This window comes from Aspergillus brunneoviolaceus (assembly GCF_003184695.1).
Source record: "Aspergillus brunneoviolaceus CBS 621.78 unplaced genomic scaffold BO95scaffold_31, whole genome shotgun sequence".
Classification (NCBI taxonomy): Eukaryota; Fungi; Ascomycota; class Eurotiomycetes; order Eurotiales; family Aspergillaceae; genus Aspergillus; species Aspergillus brunneoviolaceus.
In genome coordinates, this window is record NW_020290761.1 from 291,549 (window position 1) to 313,966 (window position 22,418).

The window sequence follows — 22,418 nt, forward strand, 5'->3', positions numbered from 1 at the left end:
CCAAACCCCCTCCAGTTCTCTTCCTACTTGCTACTGCCGACTTTCGACTTCTCTCACTCTCTTTTTATTCCTCAATTTCACTTCACCCCAACTGACGGACTCTTCTCCACCCACTCAATTGGTTGATCTGCACACTTTACCCCTGCCACTCGTTTCTCCTCCGTCGATCTCCCTTTAATCCCTCCTTCTCCCTCTATAAGTCAATTGCGGGCGGGTCCTGCAAGATTCCCGCTCCATCTCCTCCTCCCCCTCCCCCTCCCCCTCCTTCGACTTCGAATGAATGATGCGCCCCAAGCCGGCGTCTTCATTGCAGAAGACCTACGATGATTGCTATTTGATGTGCTCAACTGCCGTCTACTTTGAGGGCCAGGTCTGTACTTCCCCCTCCCCCTCCCCCCCAGCATTCTACCCCCATACTTCAAGCTAAACTATTCCGATTCTGTTAGAATAATGAGGAGGAAGCCTTAAGATCTTGGCGCTCCGCCCTGGAAACGATCTACTACCACAACGCTTATCGAGTCCCCGCCAAGTATACCCCCAAGAACGAAACCGAACGAGCGTTGCAGGACTCCATCCGTCAGTTGGAGCTGCAATGCCGCGAGCGCGTCGATCTTCTGCAAGCCCTTCGCGAAAGTCGAAAGGATACATCGGGCAAATCGCCTCCGCGAGCCACCCCCGGTTGGATCGGCGATGGGACCGTCCCCGCCGTTGGATACACCGATCTCTCCAAACCGCCCACCATCCCCGGTCGTCCGACTCCCACCACCACCGTCAGTTCGGAGTCAATCCGACGGGAGTCAGCCAGTGCCGCCACTTCTCCCCCCATGCCGGGCACCCCCGCCCTGCGCACCCAATCGCATTCCCCGAGCAAGGCCGATTCGCGCACCTCTAGCCCCGAACGGCGGAAGCTGACCATGCCTTTTACCCTGCGCAGTTCGGAGATCAAGAAACAGAGCAAGAAGAAGGACAGCTCCCGCCGGAGGGATCTGCGGCCGGCCGCAGCCTCCCAGGCCGCAGGGTTGGCCTGGGGTAGCATCTACCCATCCTTTACGCCGCCAGACAGAACGGCCAGTGATGCGGCATTGGCCTCGACCCGGGCCTCCAATGACTCGAGCATCCGAAAAGAGTCGGAATCCCGCCGTCCGCTCTCCGGCGACGAGCGTGTTCCAAGGAGAGCAACACATCCGGCAGATGACCCCGACGAACGTCGACATGGCCGTAAACCCCGTGCCTCAGACCAGTCGGTATCGCATCGGCCCTCTGCACGGAGAACGGCAACCTCCTCCTCCACTACCACCCCTACTACATCGACGCACCGCAAACCGGTCGGCGGCGAAGTTCGACATCAGTCCTCCAATCAGTCGCTCCCCGCTTCGGTTGAATCGCAATCAAGGAATGTCGGTCGGCCGCAGCCTCCACCTAAGCCTTCTATCAAACCGAAACCGGTCTCCCTACGGTCACCCCATCCCACTTCCTCCCCATCAGGTGTGTCACCACACCCGCCGGAAGGTTCGGGCACGCCGCGAACCAAGCCGGCATCTCGTCCACGGATTACACCCACCTCGTCAACCGATGGCAGGCTGGTCCCTGGGTTGGATCGCCTGACCCTCTCACCCAGCAGCGCGAAGGTCGCTGCTCAGTCGCCAGGAGGCCTGAATCGCACGGTAACGCCTCCTTCCAGCGACCCTGAATCATCTGGGCCCAAGTCTACGGATCCTGACGAGGAAGACCTCGAGGAAGAAGACGAAGAGGATGCCATCATGAATGTGATGAATAAGCTCCCGAAAGGCGTCGATGCGACGGCTGCGCGCCAAATATTGAACGACATCGTTGTCCGCGGCGACGAAGTCCACTGGGACGATATTGCCGGTCTGGACGGAGCCAAGAAGGCCCTCAAAGAAGCCGTGGTTTACCCTTTCCTCCGGCCCGACCTCTTTTCGGGTCTCCGCGAGCCGGCGCGCGGCATGCTCCTCTTCGGACCGCCAGGCACTGGCAAGACGATGCTGGCCCGCGCGGTGGCCACCGAATCCCGATCGACCTTCTTCTCCGTCTCGGCCTCCACGCTCACCTCGAAGTGGCACGGCGAGAGTGAGAAGCTCGTGCGCGCGCTGTTCGGCCTGGCCAAAGCTCTGGCCCCGTCCATCATCTTTGTCGACGAGATCGACTCGCTGCTCTCCGCGCGCTCCTCGGGCACCGAGAACGAAGCCTCCCGCCGCTCCAAGACCGAGTTCCTCATCCAATGGTCCGACCTCCAACGCGCCGCCGCCGGCCGCGAACAGAAGGACAAGAAAATCGGCGACGCCAGCCGCGTGCTCGTCCTCGCCGCCACAAACATGCCCTGGGACATCGACGAGGCGGCCCGTCGCCGCTTCGTCCGGCGACAATACATCCCACTCCCCGAACAACACGTCCGCGAACAGCAACTCCGCAAACTGCTCAGTCATCAGAACCACGAGTTGACGGACGAGGACATCGAGGTATTAGTCCAGGTTACGGAGGGTGAGTTTTGCCTACGTTTCTCATTGACTCTCGTTTAAAATAACTAAGACATCTATCTAAATTCAGGCTTCTCCGGCTCCGACATGACCGCCTTGGCCAAAGACGCCGCCATGGGCCCGCTCCGCAACCTCGGAGAGGCATTGCTGCACACCCCGATGGATCAGATTCGACCGATCCGGTTCCAGGATTTCGAGGCGAGCTTGCTCTCGATCCGGCCCAGTGTCAGTAAGGAAGGGTTACAGGAGTATGAGGAGTGGGCGAGACAGTTTGGTGAACGGGGCGGATAGACAAGAATCGTCGGCATGTTGACCTTTTTTTGGCCACTCTCTTCTAAACTCCTTCTTCCCTATTCCTGGTTTCATTGTCTTGTTATTCTGTTGGCTTGGATGTCTTGTGGGGAGTCAATCTTTCGATCTGCTTATGGCTGTACTGTTACACTTGGTTCTGGTTCTGGGGTACGGGGTATCGGGTATACGATGTGGGCGGTCAGGCTAGGGTTGGGCACTCCGGAGTCTTTTGTTTTTCTCTCTTTCGGACAGGACAACTTGAGTACAGGCGTTTTTGTGGGGGCTGGGTTTGGGAGAAAATGGCGGGAATTGGATTTGTTTTAAGATGGACGGCCGCGGGCAAAGGCTTTTTTTGGGTGTGTTTCTTCGAGGTTTACTAGGAGGGAGGATGATTTCTGTAGTATGGAACTGTAACTGTGCGGAGCAAAGAGGGGGGGTTTGATAGCTATAGGGATAGGGATAGGGATAGGTGTCCATCAGGGTTTCCGGCACAGGGTTACAGATTAGGCTATGATATCTCCCACAAACCCGATCCGAGAGCTAAGTTTGATACTATAAATAGGTGGAAGCCCATGTCACCTCAGTATTCATCTGTTCATATTGACTGTTGACACCTATGAACAGGATATAGACGATTAGTATCACTTGAGTCACAGTACTTTGTTACTGTTAAACATTATATAGTCCACGGCTAAATAGAGTAAGGGCATGATATTTATACATTGAGAAGTACGGAGTAGTGAACCCTCCCTCCCCCTCAGAACCACCCGGAAAGAGATCGCTCGGAAATACAAAAGTACCCTTACCCTCCTCCTAACGGTAAAAGAAAAAAAAAAAAAAAAAAAAAAAAAAACAGTGAACGAATGAAGGGTTTGCATGCAGTGATCGAGATCGACATGACCAAGGGCGCTTTGCTTGGGGTGAGGGGGGCAGGGGCCCTCAAGAAAGCTCATATACACTACCATGGCGCTGGCCCTGGAGCTCATACACCTGCCCAGAGGGCTGATCATTGAACTCTGCGAGAGTCCTTGGGTGCCCGAGCTGTCGGGCCTGCGGGACGCCTGCCGACAGTGAATCCCGCGGGTGCAAGCCGACAGCAACAAGCCCCTCGTCGTCGTCGATGGGCTTAGGGGAACGTAGTGTAGTGCATCTCCCGTGTCGGAATAGTACCACTACCGCCAGCGCCGTCAGGGTGAGTGACAGGCTCACGCCCAGCCCAATGCCGGCCTTGGCAATGTCGGAAAGACCGCCGCCGCCGCCGCCGTCGTCGTCCGGTGACCCAGAGCTTCCGCGCATAGTAGGTAGCTCCGTCCAGTGTCCTTCCCAGCTATTCTCCCATTCGCTCAAGCTCGCGGAAATCGTGGCATCACCGGGTCTGATGACGGTCGGTCTTGCGGAGCCAGGGATATTGGGCCCGGGAGCCTGGGCTAGAAACCAGTTCCCCGCGGGAAGTCCCCAGTTGACACCAATGAATGCTGCTTGTGCAAAGGCCCGGCCCAGCGCATAGGTGCCGGTTGTGCCCATGCAAGGGAAGTAGGATGTCGGCTTCTCCACGAGAGGAGCTTCGAGCATCAGATTCAGCAGCGAGAATGGGACCTTAATAGTCAAGTTGGCGTTGTTGCGCGAGTTCTTGCTGAACACAAACCCGAGGTATGCTGGTGACGTGATGATCTGGCTATATAGACGGTCCGTGGTGTCCCAGAAGTAAAGCCCGTAGTCGGGTTGATACACGACCGGCAGCTCGGCAGCGATCGCTGCACATGTGCTTTGGGGCAGGTAGAGGTAAGGGTCCGCGGGGCTCATGGTCACAGTGATGCCGGGGGCAATTGATGCGTTCCCCTTGGCCAGAAGTCCATGCTGGGATGAATAGTTCCAGGGAGAGCCCCCTCTCACGACCCCAACTTTGATGTCAACTAGGCCGATGGGGAACGAACCACTGGAGAACGCCTGAGCCGAGACCTCGCCCAGAACGCGGTTCTGGTCATAGCCCCCTAGATACAGCGATCCAGGTATCTTGGGCAGCACCGAGCCAATGTGCATGCCATAGGAGTAAGATGGAAGCATTTTGAGGGTGCCAAACATGTAGCTCGGGACGAAAGTGGTCTGGATGGCGGGCTTGTCGTCATCCTGAGTGAAAGTTTGGTTGATGTCGCTTGCGCCTAGAGAGAGAATCCCCAGGTCGACGGGGTAAGCTTTCCCTCCAGGATAAACACGATACGCATCTGTGATCCATCGAGTTGATACGTTCGGTATCCTTTTGCCACCAACATCGTAGTAGTCGAATCCTTACCTGACCGTGCCGTATTGTCGCACAGCATCGGCCTCCCCCACACGAAATGCGCCTGCTGCGCCAAATCGTATTGATTCGTTGTCGAATGTGGCAGACCTGCTGCCGTCAAACAAGCCCCCTTCCTTGCTGGTGTGGCAGATGGGCGCGAGGGTGGAATTGGAGCAAATCGACTCTAGGAAGACGGAGCCTCCCCAGCTGCCTCCGGGGTATAATGACAGCTCCTGTCCTGGCGATCCCACCTTCACTGTTACCGCGCGCCACGGACCGTCGAATCCAAACGTCTGGTCCGACCAGGATACAGCGAAGGGGCTAGTTGCTGCGGTTGCAATGCAGTTACACCATATCTCGGCAGACAGGAAAAGATAGAAAGCAAGAATAGAACGGCACATGGTGAGATCTCCAAGCATGCCTTTCTTGACAGCGTGTGAATTGAACAGCCAGAACTCCTGTAGGGTTTAAGCAATAGAGAATAGATCGAAGCCATCATTGGACAAGGGACTTGATGTCTTTTTGATCCTCAATTCTTGCCCTAGGACTGGCTGCCTTTCATCAGTTGGGTGACTTGACCCCTAGACACCCGTCCGTCTGACCTGCGACTGTCAAGTTTTAGTGGTGGTAGCCCTGACTGGCTGCACTTGACTGAGACTGATACGAGGCCAAGGCTCTGAGGCTTTCTTTTGCCATGCGGTCTCAACCCTGTTTCTGTTGCTCAGAAATAGTTCACGGTTTAGGTTCATCTCACACCCAAGGGGGTAACTTTAGCGGTTTCTTTCATTCCATTGCTCTGGTCTTTCGTTGGGAACCTGCCTATCTTGCCTTTTCGTGCCTACCCGATGACGCAGGTCTTGCATGTGCCGGGCGAGTGTCTCGATGGCTACTGAAACGAGGGAGTCAAATTATTGAATTCCCAGGCAGATCATTCAGGGGCTGAGGCAACCCCGGTAGCGTGTGTGATGAGAGGCTCAGATCCTGAACCCACCCTCCAGGATGCGCCGTGGGGACTTTTCTCTTTCCTTGCCTGCGCGGCGTAGGCTTTCCCAAGAGCAGGAACGATGGTATACAACACATGTACTAAGGCGCGGCGCAGGTGCTACATGAAGAGAGATTAGCCACAGCTTTCAGCACATAACCAACGGGAGTCTATATTGTCAAATGATGGCCAACCCCCTCTTTTTTCCAAAGACACACGACCAAGATGTGTTGACTAGTGATCGCCAGTCCAGTCCTGACGAATTCCGTGCCAAATGTTCAGTCTACATGCAATCCACAGATTCTCTAAACGCACTGTAAGTACTAGCGGGGGGAGAGATACTCCAGTGACGAAAACAGAGCTTCGTACCTGTCGACGCTCGGCGAAATCCCGGTAGAAGCCTAACCAGAGCTCACGCGAGCGACAATCTTGCATCCCCGTCTGGGTGGTATCGTTGTGACAGGCCGGTTGTTCTTTGTCCATGACCGGCCCCGGGGTCTTCCGCCAAGGCTTTTTGAGTGGATCGACCGATGTCAGTAAGGACACCCAAAACAACAGGAGGAAAACCAGTTGGATAGACCAGTTTGTGCAGAACTTGCCTTGGAGACCGGCCAATCCGAGAAATGCAGGAATTTGGCCTCTGACAAGACCAAATCAGGGTCCCATCTGGTGTGCGGGGCGCCGAGGTAATTCGCGTGAGTTTTGGAACGAAACTCGCCGGTCAAGAGCATATAAGGACGGTGCGGCAGGACCATCGCACTATCCTGGTACAGATCATTCAGGATCTCCATGTCGTAGTCGGATTTCCCGGCCACTTGGATCCTCTCCCAGATGGAACCAAACTCGGATTCCGAGGGCTGAATCAAAATCACCGCGGAGGTTAGCAGGCGATGATCGAACCCGAGCCAGTACGCGCGTGGCATTGCCACGGGGACCGGGGGGAGAAGAAACAATTCATCCATTGCCTGGTAGGGGTTTTGAGGGGGTGACTGTCAGTATTTGTTCAGACAGCCAGCCAGCATTTGGGGGGGGAACATACCTGCAAGATTGTCCCATCAGAGTCTAGACTCAACACCCGTGCGTACTGGGTTTGGTTGAAAGCAAGAAGCTTAGTATAGCTCTCTGCCCATGTGACTGAATTGAGAGTTAGTCCAAATCTCTTCTTTCCCCAATGGAATTCCTCACCATCACTACTGCTTCGACTCTGCACGTCAATCGGAACCAGCCGCACGCGGTACTGCGCGTGCATCTTGCGCAGTAACCCACCTTCGATGGAATCCATCTCTGGATCGAAATGCGAAGGATACATCAGAACGCGATCTGGCTGGCTTTGCAAGTGGTGGAGTCTCTCAAAAATCATCACCGAGTTGCAAAGATAGGCGGTGTTGGTAGTATATTGCACGTAGGCAAACCGTGACCAGTCGATATTACCCAGAGACTGGACTGGCAAGGACGGGTCACTGCGACAGTATACCGGAGAACCTCTGATTGGCAGCCTCCATAGAAGTAGAACGAGGAGGATGGCACAGAAGGGTAGACAAAGAAACCGGGACGGAAGTAACATTGCGGGAGAAATTGGTATACAACTGCTGCTGCCGGGCGAAGAAAAAGTCGCTCATACCGATCTCTGCTGGATCTGGAGTATATGTGCAAAGGAAGTTTTCAAGAATGGAAGCACTTGTATACCTCGAAAGGCATTTATATCGTTCATGAGACTTTTGGGGGGGGGGCTCTTCTCGGGCTTCTAGGGCTTCAGGGCTAAGATCATGTCCCATGGTACTATACGACTACACAGCAATCATTGCTGGAATCCTAATGTGTCTTTTATGCTTCATTTCGACAAACATGGTATTGATTACCTGGTCAGCTATTGCAATACTTGATTTCCGTGGGAGTAGTCCAAGCTTCAGGCTCGAAGCTATACCGTCCATAGATGCCAGCCTTTATAATCTTACCACATAGGTCTCAGTAGTAGTAGTACTCAGTAGTAGCCACCTGCAGGTGGAGAGATAACCTTTTCAGCTAGTCTTCAACAGGTAGTATAGGCAACTTTGCCAGGACAAGTTAGTCAGAGTACGACATTGGATCTTGCCTCCTTTTCCTTTCTTTTCTCCTTTTTTCTTTACGACCCCCTTGGTTTGAAAAAGCTTGCTAGACTAGTACCTTCTCAGTTTCGGCCTCCTTCAATTCTTTCGCCAACGATCACTTTAGAGGCACAGGGTGGTTCAGATACTGTACTTGGATGATATCTTTAGACCCTTTGTTGCTTCATCCGAGGTTAGCCACCGGCCTTTGTTCTATTCGGGCAAGCCAAGAACAAAAACGAGGGACAGAGGGTCGCATCGCCGTTATGACATTTTCCCAAATCAACCAAATAAGAATAAAATAATTGAAAATGAACATCTGAGTCAATTACCCTCTGTGGCCACAAATTTTAAAACATGCTAAGGCCGTTCTGCAGCCACCTTTCTTAGTTCTATATAGCGTCTCTTGTAACGCCTATCCACCTTCTAATTAAGAAGATTGATATAATATATTATATTACCAATTGCTTTAATTTTCAGGGTTTTCTATTTCTTCTGACCTCAACCCTATTGAAACTATATAAAATTTAATCAAGAATTGGATTTGATGTTAATCTCCGGATAACTTCAGCGACAAGACGTTGATTAAAAAATTTTATATACAGACTTGGAAGAAAATCGGCCAGCTTATTCTGCCAGTCTTAACAAAAATACTTTCTGGAAAAATTTAAAATATAATCCGTGCAGATAGTGGTTCAACAAAATGGTAAAAATTCTCAAAGAGTTTTAAGTTTCGGGCTTTTAATTGTTTAGTATATTAATGAGTTTTCTTATATTATTTGTAAGATAATTTACATCTTTACTACTAAATCTGTAAGGCGTTCTGAGCTGCTTTTACTAGTAGGTCCCGGAGAGTTGTAAAATTCGTGGCCACGGAGGGTACATGTCGTTGGTACCCCTAGGTTTGGTTTGGAAAGTAACTATAACAAGCCCTCTACCAAAGGGGTCGAGGTGTAGATCTTTTTACTTAACATCAATCAGTCCATATGGTCGAATATCAGCTGCAGTGTATCAGTAGAGAAACTCTACATAGTTGGGGTATTACTCATGAGAAGCACTAATTCCTTGATACTGAGGGTAGTGGGCCTTCTATCGGTCAAAAAAAGAAGGGGTCCTTTTGAAGCTTGATGTCAAGGTGCTGAGCGCTAGAGGTCCGCTGCGGTATGCTAGTAGGGCTTCGTACAAGCGAGGCAATTTATATGAGCAGGGCTATTCCTGTAAGCAAAACAGTTTATGCGAGTGATGACTTCCGCGAGCGAGGGGTTCATACAAGTGAGGATCTACATGAGCGAGGTGGCTCGTGCGAGTTGACAAGCAGGACAAGCAGGTCGTACCGCGGTGGTCATGTGAGCAAGGCATCGAGCGAACGATGTGGGAGATTATCCAATGCTCAACCCGGCCTGAGCTTGACCAGAGAAAACAGATGTGTTGACTGTAAAAGATGGCACCAACCAATACCAATAAAGATAACAACAAGAAACCTGGTATCCGAATTCGATGACTCTTGATATCAACTATAAAGGGGGGAAAGTAATAAGAAACAAGTGAAGGCAAATAATAACAAACATAAGAAAGCCCGGGGGACAACGGGCTTCAGATATCAAAATCAGGATTAATTCCAGCCCCCCCACTCGCCGTCAATACACCAGTCCACCCCTCGGTCCTACAAATCGATCAAACTGCCACCCTGCTGAGGCTGCTGATGATACGTCTGCTGTCCCCCCCAAGGGTTGTTGACCGGCTGCGCAAACCCCGTCTGCTGTGGAACGAACTGCTGCTGCGGCTGGTTGAAGAAAGGATTGTTGCCCGTCCGCGTGGCCCGGAGCTTGTCCAATCCCTGTCCGGCCGAGTTAACAAATGTACCCGGAGCCGTGTGCTGGGCGGGAATCCGCAGATCTCCCACATTTCCGAAAGTGTCTTGTCCCTCTCCAGAAGCCAAGAGTGCGTTCAACTGTGCGCGATGCGGATCCAGCATCTGAGTGGGTGCGGTCTTCTGCGGCGTGAAAGACTGCTGGGGCGGTGCAAGTGACTGTGGCTGTGTCTGGTAGTTCGCGATCGGGTTAGGCGAAGTGAATTGGTTCGTGACCCTCTCTTCCGCCAAAGTATTCAGTGATGGAGGTCCCGTAGTAGCGGGGCGGCTCTGAAACTGCTGAGTACGTGGTGCAAATGGATTGTTCGATCCCGTGGGCATCGGCTTCAGAGCATCCGCTGGCTGTGGGCTAGCCCATGGGTTGTTCGTACCCGCCGACAAGAAGTTATCCTGAGGTTGTTGGAACTGCTGCTGTTGCGGTTGTTGCTGCTGTTGCTGCTGGGAAAATGCGTCACCTCCCCAGGGGTTGTTGACATTGAATGCTGTATGTTGTGGCTGTACAGTGGCCTGCGGCTGCAAATAGTTGTTTTGCGCCTGGCCATAGGGGTTCTGGTCAAACGAGGTGGACTGCGCCTGGAATCCGTTGCCATATCCATTGGGCATACCGGTCACCTGACTCTGGAAACCAGTAGGCTGGGCATATTGGTTGTTCAAATATCCAGTTGTCAGTGGCTGCTGAGGGTTGATCGGGTTGCCGAACCAGTCGACCGCGCTCTGCTGCTGATAACCCTGGTTGTATCCGGTAGGTTGCGGCTGGGCGACCTGCGTAGGGGCATCATCGAACAGCGAATGAGCGTTGCTCTCCTCCAGCTCCCGCTTGCGCAGCTCCTCTTCTTCCTTGCTCAGCTTGATTGCCTTCGCCAAATCCTCATCGTCGTCGGCCGCGGCCGCTTCCCTAGCCCGGCGCTTGCGCTCCTCCTCGGCTTCATACTTGCTCGCCTCGATTGCCAAGCGGTATTCGGCGTCGTCGTCGTCATTCGTGGTGCGGCGACGCTCGCGGCGCTCGCGACGGGGCTCTGGAGCGTAGCCCCCTTGGTGGTCATCCAGACCGCTCACCCGGGACTTCCAGAGCTTGCGATCGGAGCGCTCGCTGCGCAATCGGTCTTCGTCCAGAACGAGCGAGGTGAGTTCCTTGGCGGCCACACGGACTATGAATCGAACGGTTAGCCAGATATGATATAGATTACCCCAGCCACCCCTTTTAAAACCTACCATTCTGTCCGACATCGCGTCCGTCCTCATCAACGTACTGAAATTCGCGCAAAGTCTTGATGATGTAGACATTCTTACGAGCCCACGTTACTACCAACTCAGAGCCTTCGTGCAGGCAGTAATCCAAGACTTTCAATGACTTGAGAACGTGGCGCCAATTTTTGCCCTTGTCGTTTAAGCGCTTATCCAACATGTCCATGATCTCGTAGAAATCGGTGGGGCTAGATGGTTGCACGAGGGGGTCAGTTTGAGTCGCGGGACCATGCAGGCCACGGAGGACGCGGGGTAGCCTACCTGCTGAAGGTCAAGGCGGCGATTTCGGCCATCTCGGTGCCAGTGGGCCCCCACGGATCATTACTCGTAGCTGTACAGGGAAGAAGAAATGAGACATTAGCGTCAATCGACTATGAACTCATCCAATGGAGAAAATGCCGGAATGGAGGTGATCCTTAATTGAGTAGAAGTTATGACGATAAGGGGGGTGTATCGTAGGTTACAGCCGATCGGAGGCAAGATAAGCGGGCAGCAACAGTCCAACGTACCATTTCGAACCTTGACCTGCACGGAGGAATAACCCTTGGTGACGTTTTTCACACTGCGCACGACTTTGGACATGGTGGCGGTATTGCGTGTGTGTATGGGACAAGTGAGGATAGACTAGGCGGCCCTTTCCGCCTTTGGCTTGCGTAAGAGGGATGATTAGGGAGGGAGAGAGGTTGTGAGCGAGGCGAACAGGGCGATCGCGCAGAAGTGGGCGTCAATGAAGCTGGAGAGGATGGAGCAACTGCGATGGGGAGTAGAACCAGTCCGACTCCTTATCGCGCTTAGAACGGTGGGAAAGGCGTGTGTAAGCCGCGTTCGGAATTGTCACTCAGCGTTCTGGCACCCGGCGGGGAAAGACTGGGTGCAATTCAGGGTAATCCGAATAACAGGGGATCGCGACTGCAGATAGCAGTGAAAGGTCGGAAATAGGATGATGGGGTTGGAAGAAGAGGAAGAATAGATGTGAGGGAAAGGGAGGAGTTGTGGAGGAGGAGAAGAAGAAGAAGAAGAGAGGAAGAGAAGAGAAGAGGAAGTCGGTTGTTTGGAGAGAGAGAGAGAGAGATCGGGCGGACTAAAAGATTGGGTGCCACCGGAAGACCGTTCAATAGCTTCCAGCCAATTTACTTCACAACCACACCCTCTAAGCCGTTCTGGAATAGCAGGGATTTCCGGTCTTACTGAGCTCGGATGCAATGCGCTCGTGTTAAATGCAAAGGAACTCTCTTCCAAGTGTGTAGTTGCGTCAGGTTGTCGAATCTGCCTTCTCGGGCGTTCATTCACTTCCCTCGGGCAGCGGCCAGTCGGATAGGGGGCACCCAGACAGTGTACAAGGACGAAGAAGGAATTGGGACGGTACAAAAAAGTTATTCAAGATCAACCGGAGGGAGAATTGTCGGTCAAATACTATGGAGACCGGAAGAGCTAAGAAGAAAGGAGAAAGATTTTATCGAAATTGATAGTGATGGATGAGATGGTCAGAAGAAGGAAACCGAGCGATGATGGAACTACTTGGGATGGTGTCATTCCTTTCTCTTCCTCTTCCTCTTCCTCTACTCTCCATCTGGACTATGTTTCCTCTATTCATGACATTCATGCTATCTTTACTCCCTACCATCTATAAATTGTTTCCATGCTATTTAATATTATAGGGTTAGTTACCACTTCCACCATCACTTGACGTCAATTGACCATTCTCCTATACACACTTGAACACATACCTATACAACAATCATTCGACGCACTTCCTTCCAAGTCGGAAAAGTGAAAAAAAAAAAAAAAATCTAGGCTAGAGATTCAAAGCCTTTCCAAGACCCATAACCAACTCTAGACACTTGAGTCTGCTCTCTTTCCGAGGCGGTGCAGGCCATCAACCCCGTGTGTTGTGCTTAGCGCCTGGCCGGCCTCGCAGTCGACGTCATCGCAGGCAGGGCCGGCCTTTCTTGCAGATTGAAACCACGTTCGGCCTCATCTTGACTGACCCCCCCGATCATTACCCCGTCCATGCGATCTTTTTGATTGACACTGAGTGACAAGAAAAAGGGTCTGAACTCCCCCCCCCCCTGCAAAGATGGTGGAAGTTGCAGGCAGCAGAATTTATGCGGTTTCCTGGTCCTCCTTGTCGGCTCAAACCTTATGTCATCTCCGGGGCCCCGGATTTCTTTCCAAAGTTTGAATTCGATTATTGAGAAAATCTAGCTACCAGTCATCGAAGAATGGTCTATATTCCATGTCCATTGCTCACTTTGAAAAGTCATGTCATCTAAAGCCTGAAGAGATGAAAGAGAAGAAGTCGAAACTAGAAATCTGAACAAGGGAGGACAAAGAAGTGCTATTTTAGGATTTTTGCTCTTCCTCCAGACTGAGGTACTTGGCCTCAGCGCCCTTGATGCAGGCAATGTTCGCTCCCAGCTTGTTCAGCGTCTCCACATACTCATCGTACGGGTCTGAGTCGAACACAATGCCTCCTCCCGCCTGCAGGTAAGCCACCCCGTCCTTGACCATCATGGTCCGCAGCGCAATGCAAGTGTCCATCGCACCCGGCACTTCTGCCGTTCCATTCGCACTGGCGATGTTATAGCCGAAGTAACCCACCGCACCCGCATACACACCGCGCTTCTCGCCCTCCAGCTCCGCGATCAGCTGCATCGCCCGCACCTTGGGTGCGCCCGACACCGTTCCCGCAGGGAAAATCGATCGGAATGCGTCGAAGCGCGTCTTTTCCGGCCGCAAGATACCCGAGACCTGCGACACGAGATGCTGCACGTGCGAGAATCTCTCCACCACCATCAACCGATCCACCTGTGTCGTCGTCGGGTCGCATACTCGGTTCACGTCGTTGCGTGCCAGATCCACTAACATAACGTGCTCCGCGCGGTCCTTCAGACTGCTGCGCAACTCGGTGGCCAAGGCCTCGTCTTCTTCCGGCGTCCGGCCGCGCTTTACTGTACCCGCGATCGGGTGTGTGATGATGCGGCCCTTCTCCTCCTTGACCAGCAGCTCCGGACTGGCACCAACCAGCTGGAAGTCTTCGCAGTCGATGTAGAAAAGGTATGGTGACGGGTTGACGGTGCGCAGGTGTCGGAAGAGGTTGAAGGGGTGGAGGGAGGTGGGGCGGGACAACCGCTGCGAGGGCACGGTCTGGAAGATGTCACCCTTGGAGATGTGCTCCTTCAGGCGAGTAACATGACGCTCGTAGCCTTCGCGTCCGATGTTCGACGTGTACTCCTGGTTCTGTAGGATAGGACCCTGAGGTGGAAGTGGGTGGTCGGGGCGTAGGAGAGTCGCGATAATGCGCTGAAGGGCCTCCTGACCCTTGCGGTACTCCGCCTCGAGCTCCGCCTTGCTGCTGGGAATGGGAACGTATGTGATGACCTTGACAACCTGGAAGAAGTGATCGAAAGCGACGATAGTGTCGAAGAGCATGAACAGCGACTCGGGAATACCCAGCACATCCTTCATTGGGCGGGCCGTCTTAGGTTCGAAATACCGCACACAGTCGTAACCAACGTAGCCGATAGCACCTCCGGTCAGAGGGGGGAGAGTCAAGCCGGGTACTGTCGCGACGCGATATCCGGACAACTCCTCCTCCAGAATCGGCAGCGGATCACACTCAGGCCCATGGCCAGCGCCAGTCTTGATAACTTTGCGGGGATCTGCGCACGCACAAAAAAAGGAGACGGGCGAATCAGTCACGAGCTTTGGATCTCGAAAACCGGGGAAAGTGGGCTAGGAAGGGTACCGCATACCAGCTCCAACAAAACTGTATCTTCCGATGGTTTCAGTGGTGGCAGCACTTTCGTAGAGGAACGACAACTTCGATCTAAACCGGTCAGCGCGCCTACTTAGCGGCGAAGGTCGCGGGCGGCAAACGACTCACTTCTCTGCAATCTTCAGATATGCCAGGGTAGGAGTCAAGAGGTCGGCTGAGATAGAAGTAACCAACGGCAAAAGGTTGGGAGCAAACTTGGAGTCTCGAACGGAATCGATGACCTCGCCTGCAGTCTCGAGAGACGGCACAATCGTGATCTGGGTGAGTCAGAAGGGATTAGCATGCAACCACTTTCGTACCAGTGATGTTTGTAATTCTCGTCGAGCGCGATGCATGTTACATGTTTAGAGACAATGCAAGAACTAGAAAGCACTTACAGACGGCGCCATCTTTTGTGTATGGAGTTGGTGATGTGCGGGAAAAAGTAACGGATGGGGGAGAGGCGGGAGAAGATTGGCAGGGAGGGACAATCAAAAAGAGCCCGAGTCCGGAAGTGAACCGGAGCTGAGCCCAGGATGGAGGGGGAGGATTTGCTGGCAGGCGGGGCGGGCGGGCGAGCAGAGGCAATGGATATTAGTATAAAAAGAGGCTTCTCACAGTGGAAAGAATGGGAGAGTGGGATGGGATGACAGTGAGAGAGGAAGAAGAAGAATAAGCCACCGCTAAGGCGATGCCGAGGAACGAGAAAAGCAAAAGCTCCGTAAAGTGATTCAGTACAGAGTACTAAGTTCAATGATTGAAGATTGATATGTTCCCGAAGTGGCCATCCAGAGTGTATCAGTGCCCAGTGGATGCCTCAATTGACTGGCATGCAATTCTCCCAACCGGGACTAGCGTTACCGGCCTGATAGACGGTGGCATTCATCCCGATTCTTATTCATCATTATCATCCAGCTAGTTAACTAACTAGCTAACTACTGTTATTGACATTGACAGCCCGACTGTCAACAATCCCATTGTTCCTCCTGCAATTCCCTTGCTTGGGTGTCTGTCTACTGAAGTTTGGACCTTCGGGATCGTTCCCTAGTTTCAATTCAGGATATTATAATATACTCTTTCTTTTCTACCTATCAAGCTCCTTTGCCATCCTGTCGCCCAACCCAAGTTATTCCCCGGTTGCTGTGGGAATCCTCCGCGAACCTGATTAGCTGTTGTTCTTGCTGGAAGCATTGTTACAGCAGTCATCATCATCATCTGAAGCCGGACGTGAGCTGTTGTTTTTAATACCTTCGCCCAAACCTGTTCTTGGGTATCACTGCACGTCAGTCTAAAGAAGGGTACATTTCACCCTTTTTCTCCTGTGCGCACGGGCTTGCAGCACGCTACTTGTAATCCGCCCCCTTGCACCGACCCTCAAATTCTATGCTCATAGGCCTGAAATTTCTAAGAGACTATCGAGATAAGGGAATAAGTGGCACTACGATAGGATCCAATTATAGAAAACGAGAAGACAACAACGTCTTTGAACCCCCGGAATAGCCCTCCATGGAGCATCAGACATCTTACTCACAGCCCTCGCCGCCATCATCGGTAGCCGAGCAAGCATGGGATAAGACTCTCACAGACCACGATGGATCTTCGCATATCCTCGAAAGCGAGATAAATGATGCAGCCTTATTGCCTGCACGTCTCATCCGAGTGGCTCAAATTCTGTCCGAAAGCAATTCGATTTCTATATCAGACTCCACCACAATCCACCACTGCCTCCAAGAGATGGAGGCCCTGCTTGATCCGCGTCCGGCATTCTCACAAGAAGTCGCCCGTTGTCGGCCCCGTGCGCATTCTCGACCGCCTAGCCCAGTAGACTCTCCTCGAAATCCACATATGAGTTCCATCACACCAGTGTCGACCACAGCGAATCATCTCGGTGATGTCCAGGAGATATCGCACTCTCAGCTGCGAGATATTCTCAACGAAGTTACAGCGATGAAGACGGAGTTCAGCCAGCGCCGCAGAGAGTCGCTTGAAATTCACAGTTTGCTCACCCAGGAGCGTCAGGTGTTGACACAGAAACTGGCAGAGCTAGACGACGAGATACACGAACTGTAAGTGACGCCTCATGATTCTTGTCTGTTGCCTTGCTGTAATTAGCATACTGATATGTCGATACTAGTCGGAAAGATATTCTCGAAGACTCGGCGGAACGGGAGGCCATGCAAGGAACGATCAATGGCTTGGAAATTTGGGTGGACGACTGGCACAAGCAGCATCTCTTAGCTGTGGCGGGGGGACCCACGATGAAGTATCGGCGAAAGAGTCAACGGCGATGGACGAAGTGTGCCAAGGAAGAACAGTTCAATGACGACGGAGAAGCACTCTTTGAAGGCATCATGGCATGGATGCGGGGTTGGAAGGACGTCGAGGAGGGTTTTCACATTCGACAGAAGGATCGCGACCTGCGAAGGGAACAAAGAAGGGAGCAGATGCAAAGACAGAGGGATCATTCCCAAACAAGTCTGGATTGATGAGGCTAGGAATCGCTGCTTTAGAGGAAATGGACATGTAATTGGTGATACCAAGCACCGATGATGCTACCCAGAGCCGTGATGCCAGAGGTTTCTGAGGAGGCGTTACCCCACTAGATCTGAGATGAGGCGGCGCGCACTTGCGCCCAATCAGTCGACCAAAAACAATTGGTACAGTGCGAAAAAAGAAGAGAGCGAAATGAAGTCACAAGAGCCACCGTGATCAACCCGTGAAGTCGCCAACCGCCGCTTTTGCTGCCTGAGTCCAACCTGCGCCGTTTAAGAGTGATCTAACCCAAGTATTTATCGAAGCAAGAACTATAATTATGGTAGTATAGCCGTAAAGGTGTATTCTGTAGACGTGGTGGATGCTCTCCGGGATTGCGCTTCGATAAGGTGGTACATCGGGGCCTGCCGAGAACCAGGAGCGCAAAGATGAGATCTGTTTGAGGCACAAAGCCATGATGTTGCAGCTGGCTTGTATTCCCGGTTTGCCTTCATCGCCGCTGAATGAAGTGACATACAGTATGTGCATCGAATAGTCATCGATCATAATCTCAAAATGGTGTCGCAAGAATCTGAATGAAGGTGGCAATGTCATCGATTTGAACAACTCAGCGCTGCAGATTGACAATGGCCAACTATTTTATCCTAATTAGCATGTTGAACTCGCCAGGGTCGAAATTGCCATACCTGGTTACCAAATCCAAACGCAAGTTTCTTGCCATCAGTATCCCACGCCAGAGAACGATCTAGAACCGGTTCTGTAGTTCCATTAGGTCTGTTGACGGGGCCCCCTGATTCATTTTCTGCTTTCCGCTCTTCACCTCCTGGGGCTTTCCATGCAGCCATCGCGGTCCCGCCTCTTTGTGCGTTCCAGATAAGCAGACTGTCCTTGCTGGCAGCCGCAAGCGCGTAGCCATCTGGTGAAAAGCTAGCAGCCAGAGCGGGAGATGAGGGACCGAGGGAGAGTTGATGAATACATTCGAAACGCTTTGATTCCAGATCTATTCGCCAGACTTTCACCGTATCATCCGTTGAAGAGGATGCCATGAAGACAGTTTGGGTTACCGCAGACTGTTCTCCATTTGGTTTGATTTCAATTGCAGTAATCTCGCCTTCGTGAGCATTGTCGAGGTGTATATCGTGAGTCGGTACCCAGAGGGCAGCATTGGCAGAGGATGCGGCAACGGCCACGGGTGAGGAGCCAACATTAGCACACCGGATGAAAGCCCAAAGCCTCTCTGCATTGCTCGAGTTGAAGGTCTTTGAGATGTGAACGCTTGAATCCACATCACACTGATAGACAGTGCCAGGGCCGCAAGCATAGACTTGGCTGCATCCCAGCCAGCAGAGATCGAGTACAGTCCCGTCAATGATCTGCGGGGAGGGGAATTCATCCGGACGTAGGGAATCGTCCCACAGAGCAAGCTCGGAAAGTCGACTATCGGAAGCAACCACAATCAATTTCGAACCATTTCCCGCCCAATGCAAGCCGGTAATCATCCGCGGTACCTCTGGGAGCAAGTCCACGGCGTGTCCAAAGACGTCATACATCGTGATCGAGCCTCTCATGTCATTGTATGTCGCCACAGCTAACTTGTGTCCGTTGGGCTCCCAGGAGACTGCTGAAACACATGTACGGTCGCCATTGTTCTCGACAAGTTTTTCTTGCACCGGAGGCGCGGTTGACGATAATCTCCATAGACTACAGAATGTATCACCAGCGGCGACGACAACGGTGGGGTCATTGGGACGCCACAGTGACCGCGTCACGTGATCGTCACCAGCCACCTCCAGGAGGGCGGTGTCGGGTGCCAGGTCGGCCGCCTTGGCGGGGGTGATCTGTACGCCAACGCTGTGGCCGGTTGTCAGGGTAAAGGTTGGCGGTGGTGGTGCGGGTGGTTCCTGGTGGTCCTGCGATTCCGGTCGGATGCCCATGCTCACGTCGCCATCCCCATCCACCGCCATCTCGGCTGTTGATGGCGATTCCTCGGCTGCCACTGCGGCTTTGACCTCTGAGTGTGTGACTCCATTGGAATCTACTTCCATCGGCATCTCATCACCGTTAGTTTCTGGGCGGTCGCTTTTGCGAGCTTTCTTAGCATTTGGGACGGGCTGGGGGGCGGCAACCTCGGCCGTCAAATGACCATTGGTCACGCCGTCGCCGCCGCCGCCGCCGCCGCCGCTGCTCTCGCGCGCAACTTTGCTTGCGGGCGAGACAGGCGCCTGGTCTGTGCCAACTGCTGCCTCCTCCGGGCCATTTTGCACCTTTGACGTCTCCGGCTCCAAAGGAGCTGGTCCGAAAAAATAAGTCGATGGTGAAAAAGATGTCGCATTTCCATCCTATGTTGCAAATTAGACTATGCGCCATCTTCGCAATCTTCGTTTTTCAAATCCACGCAAAATGGCTCCCAAGGGTTGGATGGTGAAGATAGATACTTGAGGATAAGATGGAAAGAATTGTGTTCATACCCGATCAATAGAATGCTCCAGTTCGTAATACTGTAGGCCTTTTTGTACTAACGAGACAAGAGCATGGGTTTTGATGTATGGGGCAAATGGCAAACTCTGCGGGTCATGATTCCACGCGCGCTGCAATGTGATTGCAGCTTCGCCATGTCCTATAAACGAGCGTCAGCGGAACTAACAAATGCTTGAACGTTTTGTCAACCACCAGAGAAAACATGAATTTACCTGATTCTTGGAGGTACCTATCAGGGAGTCAGCGGAAGATGCACCAGGGCCACAGCCAGTGACTGCGCTGAGACGAAACAGGAACGAGGTTGGCTCAAATGGAAATTGATACATACCTCCATATTAGGTAATTGACATGATGTGATGTGAGATCAGGGTGTGCCATTGTTACATGTATGACAGCTAGTAAGATGTAGGGTCCGCTAGCATGCCAGAAGTGAAAAGCTTCTCCGACGAGACAGATGAGCAACGGCGCGAGATGGGAAAATGAAGCTTCAGAAGATGTGAGAGTTCCCGGGAGTCGACTGATTAAGCACTGTGGAGCAAATTCTTTCGTGCTAAGAATTCTCGAAGCTGGGAGCTCTGCTGGAGAAGAGGGGAGAACGAGACGGGTAAAGACGCAGCCAAGGCCGTGACAAGGGAGACGACCAGTATGCGAAGGGGGAGGTTAAAGATGCAGGGCCCGGACGTAGGCCACAAATGTCAAATGAGAAAGGCAGTAAGATGGTCACAAAGTGTGCAAATGACTAGGGAACATTCTACAAGCTCCCACTGACGAGATTGTTAGGACGAAAGAGAAGTTTCAAGGTTCTCTGACAGCAGTACGAAATGGAGGTTGAAAGGGAAATGTGAAGAACGAATAATATCGGGACGGGAGGAAATCGACACCAACGTGTGGCTTGACGATGGTAGACCCGCTAGCGAACTGCAGAGACCGGAGAAGCAACACCAAATGTTTGGGAAGAAAGAAGAGAGGGGCGGATGGGGGGGCGAGGAGGGGGGATGATGAGGGGGGGCAAAAGAGAGAGAAAGAGAGAACCAAAGGAGAGAGGGTCCGTGGAGAACTGTAGGAATAGAGAAGAGATACGAAAATAATTGGGGGGAATGAGATGGGTTGGCAGCGGGCGATCTCTAAAGGGAGATTTGAGTTGAGTTGACTGATGGAGAGGTTAAGTTAGAGGGAGGCCAGACGGACGGATGAGGAACTACCCTTAGTTTCGGGGCAGTAGTCTAGCAGCAGGAGCAGCAGCAGCAAGACCAGGTACGGTATGTGGGTAAAGAGAGAGGGAGAGAGAGAGAGAGAGAGAGAGAGAAAGGTTCAGACCGGACACTCGGATGGACGACCCTCCAAACACTCTTTTTCAGATGTGTTTTTCCAATTATGTCTTCTGTCAGACAGGCAGACAGCCTAACAGTCTAACGGTCTGTCGGTCTGTTCGTTCAGTGCTTCTCAATTCTAGGTTTCTCAACTTCAGCAGTAACAGCCAGAAAATGATTGAATCTGTGACAATGAACAATTTCGACACAGACAGACTGCCAGACAGAAGGACGGACGGTGTTGACTTGGGACAATTTCGGGGGATGATGGGGGGGGGCGCTTGACTCGTTGTGGCGTCTAGGCCATGGTTAGCGTGCAGTTGACTAAACCCGTACCATCAAAATTACCATCAAATTGACGGCCAGCGGATCGACCTGGCCGCTGGGCCGGGTTGGGACTAGTGCAAACGGGGCCAACTCTCTTTTTATTTTCTGGTTGGTCACCTTATTCTGATCAGGTCGACCGCATTTCCATGGAGCATCATTTCCTGAACACATGGTTAAGGGCTAGGCTGGCTGCTGGGCTGGAAGAATTACCCCTCTAATTCGTCACGGGGGATTTGATTGCCATCGATCTGTCTTCAGCTCGTAGACAATGTCTACTTCAATGCTTCAATACCTAGAGACTCTCAGCGATAGTCAATATATGTCAGATCGTACTCATCCACAGGGGTTGTAGTCAATAGTCGATCTGGATCTTGGTGCGGTCCATCCTTTTGCTGGGCTGGCCGGTCGATCCGCTCGTTGTACATCATCTTTGGTGCATGCATGCATTGTGGGCTAAATCCCTCCCGCTCCCCGCCGGTGCAAATAAATGTAAATGTCGCTCTGTGTTACCTCCTGTCTAGAGTCTAGCTTTTGCATGGATATGAATTATGCTCCCCACCTTTTGTCAACGAACCATATCAGAAGACTGCTACAGTAGGAATACTGCAGGGGAGAAATCGGAGCACATGCCCGATTGTCATCAGGGTCATGCTAAGTCGGATGGCCCGAACAAAGACAGACTCCATTGTCACCATGATGTATTCAATCTTCGCTATTATACGGAAGAAATCTTAAAGAATAACTCGGGCCACGCTGGAAACCTTTCCCTCCCCCCCCCCCCCTACTTCTAGTATTTACTCCACAATCT

The 22,418-nt window shown here is 52.4% G+C and overlaps 6 protein-coding genes across 6 annotated transcripts; 2 read left to right on the forward strand and 4 right to left on the reverse strand.

Annotated features, from left to right (window-relative positions):
• Nucleotides 1–283: 283 nt before the first annotated feature.
• BO95DRAFT_362215 (putative AAA family ATPase) lies at nucleotides 284–2,786 on the forward strand (the record flags this gene model as incomplete). The annotated part of the gene is made up of 3 exons (XM_025582571.1): nucleotides 284–370; nucleotides 447–2,499; nucleotides 2,566–2,786. The coding sequence occupies 3 exons, from the start codon at nucleotides 284–286 to the stop codon at nucleotides 2,784–2,786; spliced, it is 2,361 nt and encodes a 786-aa protein (XP_025442603.1).
• Nucleotides 2,787–3,725: 939 nt separating this feature from the next.
• BO95DRAFT_514185 (uncharacterized protein) lies at nucleotides 3,726–7,328 on the reverse strand (the record flags this gene model as incomplete). The annotated part of the gene is made up of 6 exons (XM_025591661.1): nucleotides 3,726–5,040; nucleotides 5,077–5,522; nucleotides 6,416–6,556; nucleotides 6,655–7,011; nucleotides 7,086–7,180; nucleotides 7,232–7,328. 6 exons carry the CDS (start codon nucleotides 7,326–7,328, stop codon nucleotides 3,726–3,728), a joined length of 2,451 nt encoding a protein of 816 aa, XP_025442604.1.
• Nucleotides 7,329–9,715: 2,387 nt separating this feature from the next.
• Nucleotides 9,716–12,273, reverse strand: BO95DRAFT_123501 (epsin). The gene is made up of 4 exons (XM_025580463.1): nucleotides 11,755–12,273; nucleotides 11,507–11,576; nucleotides 11,213–11,433; nucleotides 9,716–11,148 (listed from the first exon to the last, which is right to left on the reverse strand). Exons 1-4 carry the CDS (start codon nucleotides 11,825–11,827, stop codon nucleotides 9,794–9,796), a joined length of 1,719 nt encoding a protein of 572 aa, XP_025442605.1. The 5' UTR covers nucleotides 11,828–12,273; the 3' UTR covers nucleotides 9,716–9,793.
• Nucleotides 12,274–13,456: 1,183 nt separating this feature from the next.
• Nucleotides 13,457–15,708, reverse strand: trpE (anthranilate synthase TRP2). Its single transcript, XM_025586433.1, has 4 exons — nucleotides 15,401–15,708; nucleotides 15,132–15,280; nucleotides 15,001–15,074; nucleotides 13,457–14,907 (listed from the first exon to the last, which is right to left on the reverse strand). The coding sequence occupies exons 1-4, from the start codon at nucleotides 15,410–15,412 to the stop codon at nucleotides 13,589–13,591; spliced, it is 1,554 nt and encodes a 517-aa protein (XP_025442606.1). The 5' UTR covers nucleotides 15,413–15,708; the 3' UTR covers nucleotides 13,457–13,588.
• An 800-nt stretch (nucleotides 15,709–16,508) lies between these two features.
• On the forward strand, nucleotides 16,509–17,443 carry BO95DRAFT_343792 (uncharacterized protein; the record flags this gene model as incomplete). The annotated part of the gene is made up of 2 exons (XM_025581978.1): nucleotides 16,509–17,068; nucleotides 17,137–17,443. Coding segments are annotated over 2 exons (867 nt in total), but the record flags the coding sequence as incomplete, so codon positions are not given.
• Nucleotides 17,444–18,102: 659 nt separating this feature from the next.
• BO95DRAFT_362196 (WD40 repeat domain-containing protein) lies at nucleotides 18,103–20,351 on the reverse strand (the record flags this gene model as incomplete). The annotated part of the gene is made up of 5 exons (XM_025582570.1): nucleotides 18,103–18,129; nucleotides 18,182–19,834; nucleotides 19,964–20,112; nucleotides 20,186–20,202; nucleotides 20,302–20,351. The coding sequence occupies 5 exons, from the start codon at nucleotides 20,349–20,351 to the stop codon at nucleotides 18,103–18,105; spliced, it is 1,896 nt and encodes a 631-aa protein (XP_025442608.1).
• Nucleotides 20,352–22,418: the final 2,067 nt, after the last annotated feature.

What these genes read in the sequence shown, in the direction of transcription:
- BO95DRAFT_123501 (XM_025580463.1), bottom strand. Translation starts at nt 11,827, where the DNA reads ATGTCCAAAGTCGTGCGCAGTGTGAAAAACGTCACCAAGGGTTATTCC. An exon ending in GCAGGTCAAGGTTCGAAATG is followed by an intron (nt 11,577 to 11,754) that starts GTACGTTGGACT and finishes TTCCCTGTACAG; the next exon opens with CTACGAGTAATGATCCGTGG. An exon ending in GCCGCCTTGACCTTCAGCAG is followed by an intron (nt 11,434 to 11,506) that starts GTAGGCTACCCC and finishes GCAACCATCTAG; the next exon opens with CCCCACCGATTTCTACGAGA.
- trpE (XM_025586433.1), bottom strand. An exon ending in TATCTGAAGATTGCAGAGAA is followed by an intron (nt 15,075 to 15,131) that starts GTGAGTCGTTTG and finishes TGACCGGTTTAG; the next exon opens with ATCGAAGTTGTCGTTCCTCT. An exon ending in ATACAGTTTTGTTGGAGCTG is followed by an intron (nt 14,908 to 15,000) that starts GTATGCGGTACC and finishes GTGCGTGCGCAG; the next exon opens with ATCCCCGCAAAGTTATCAAG.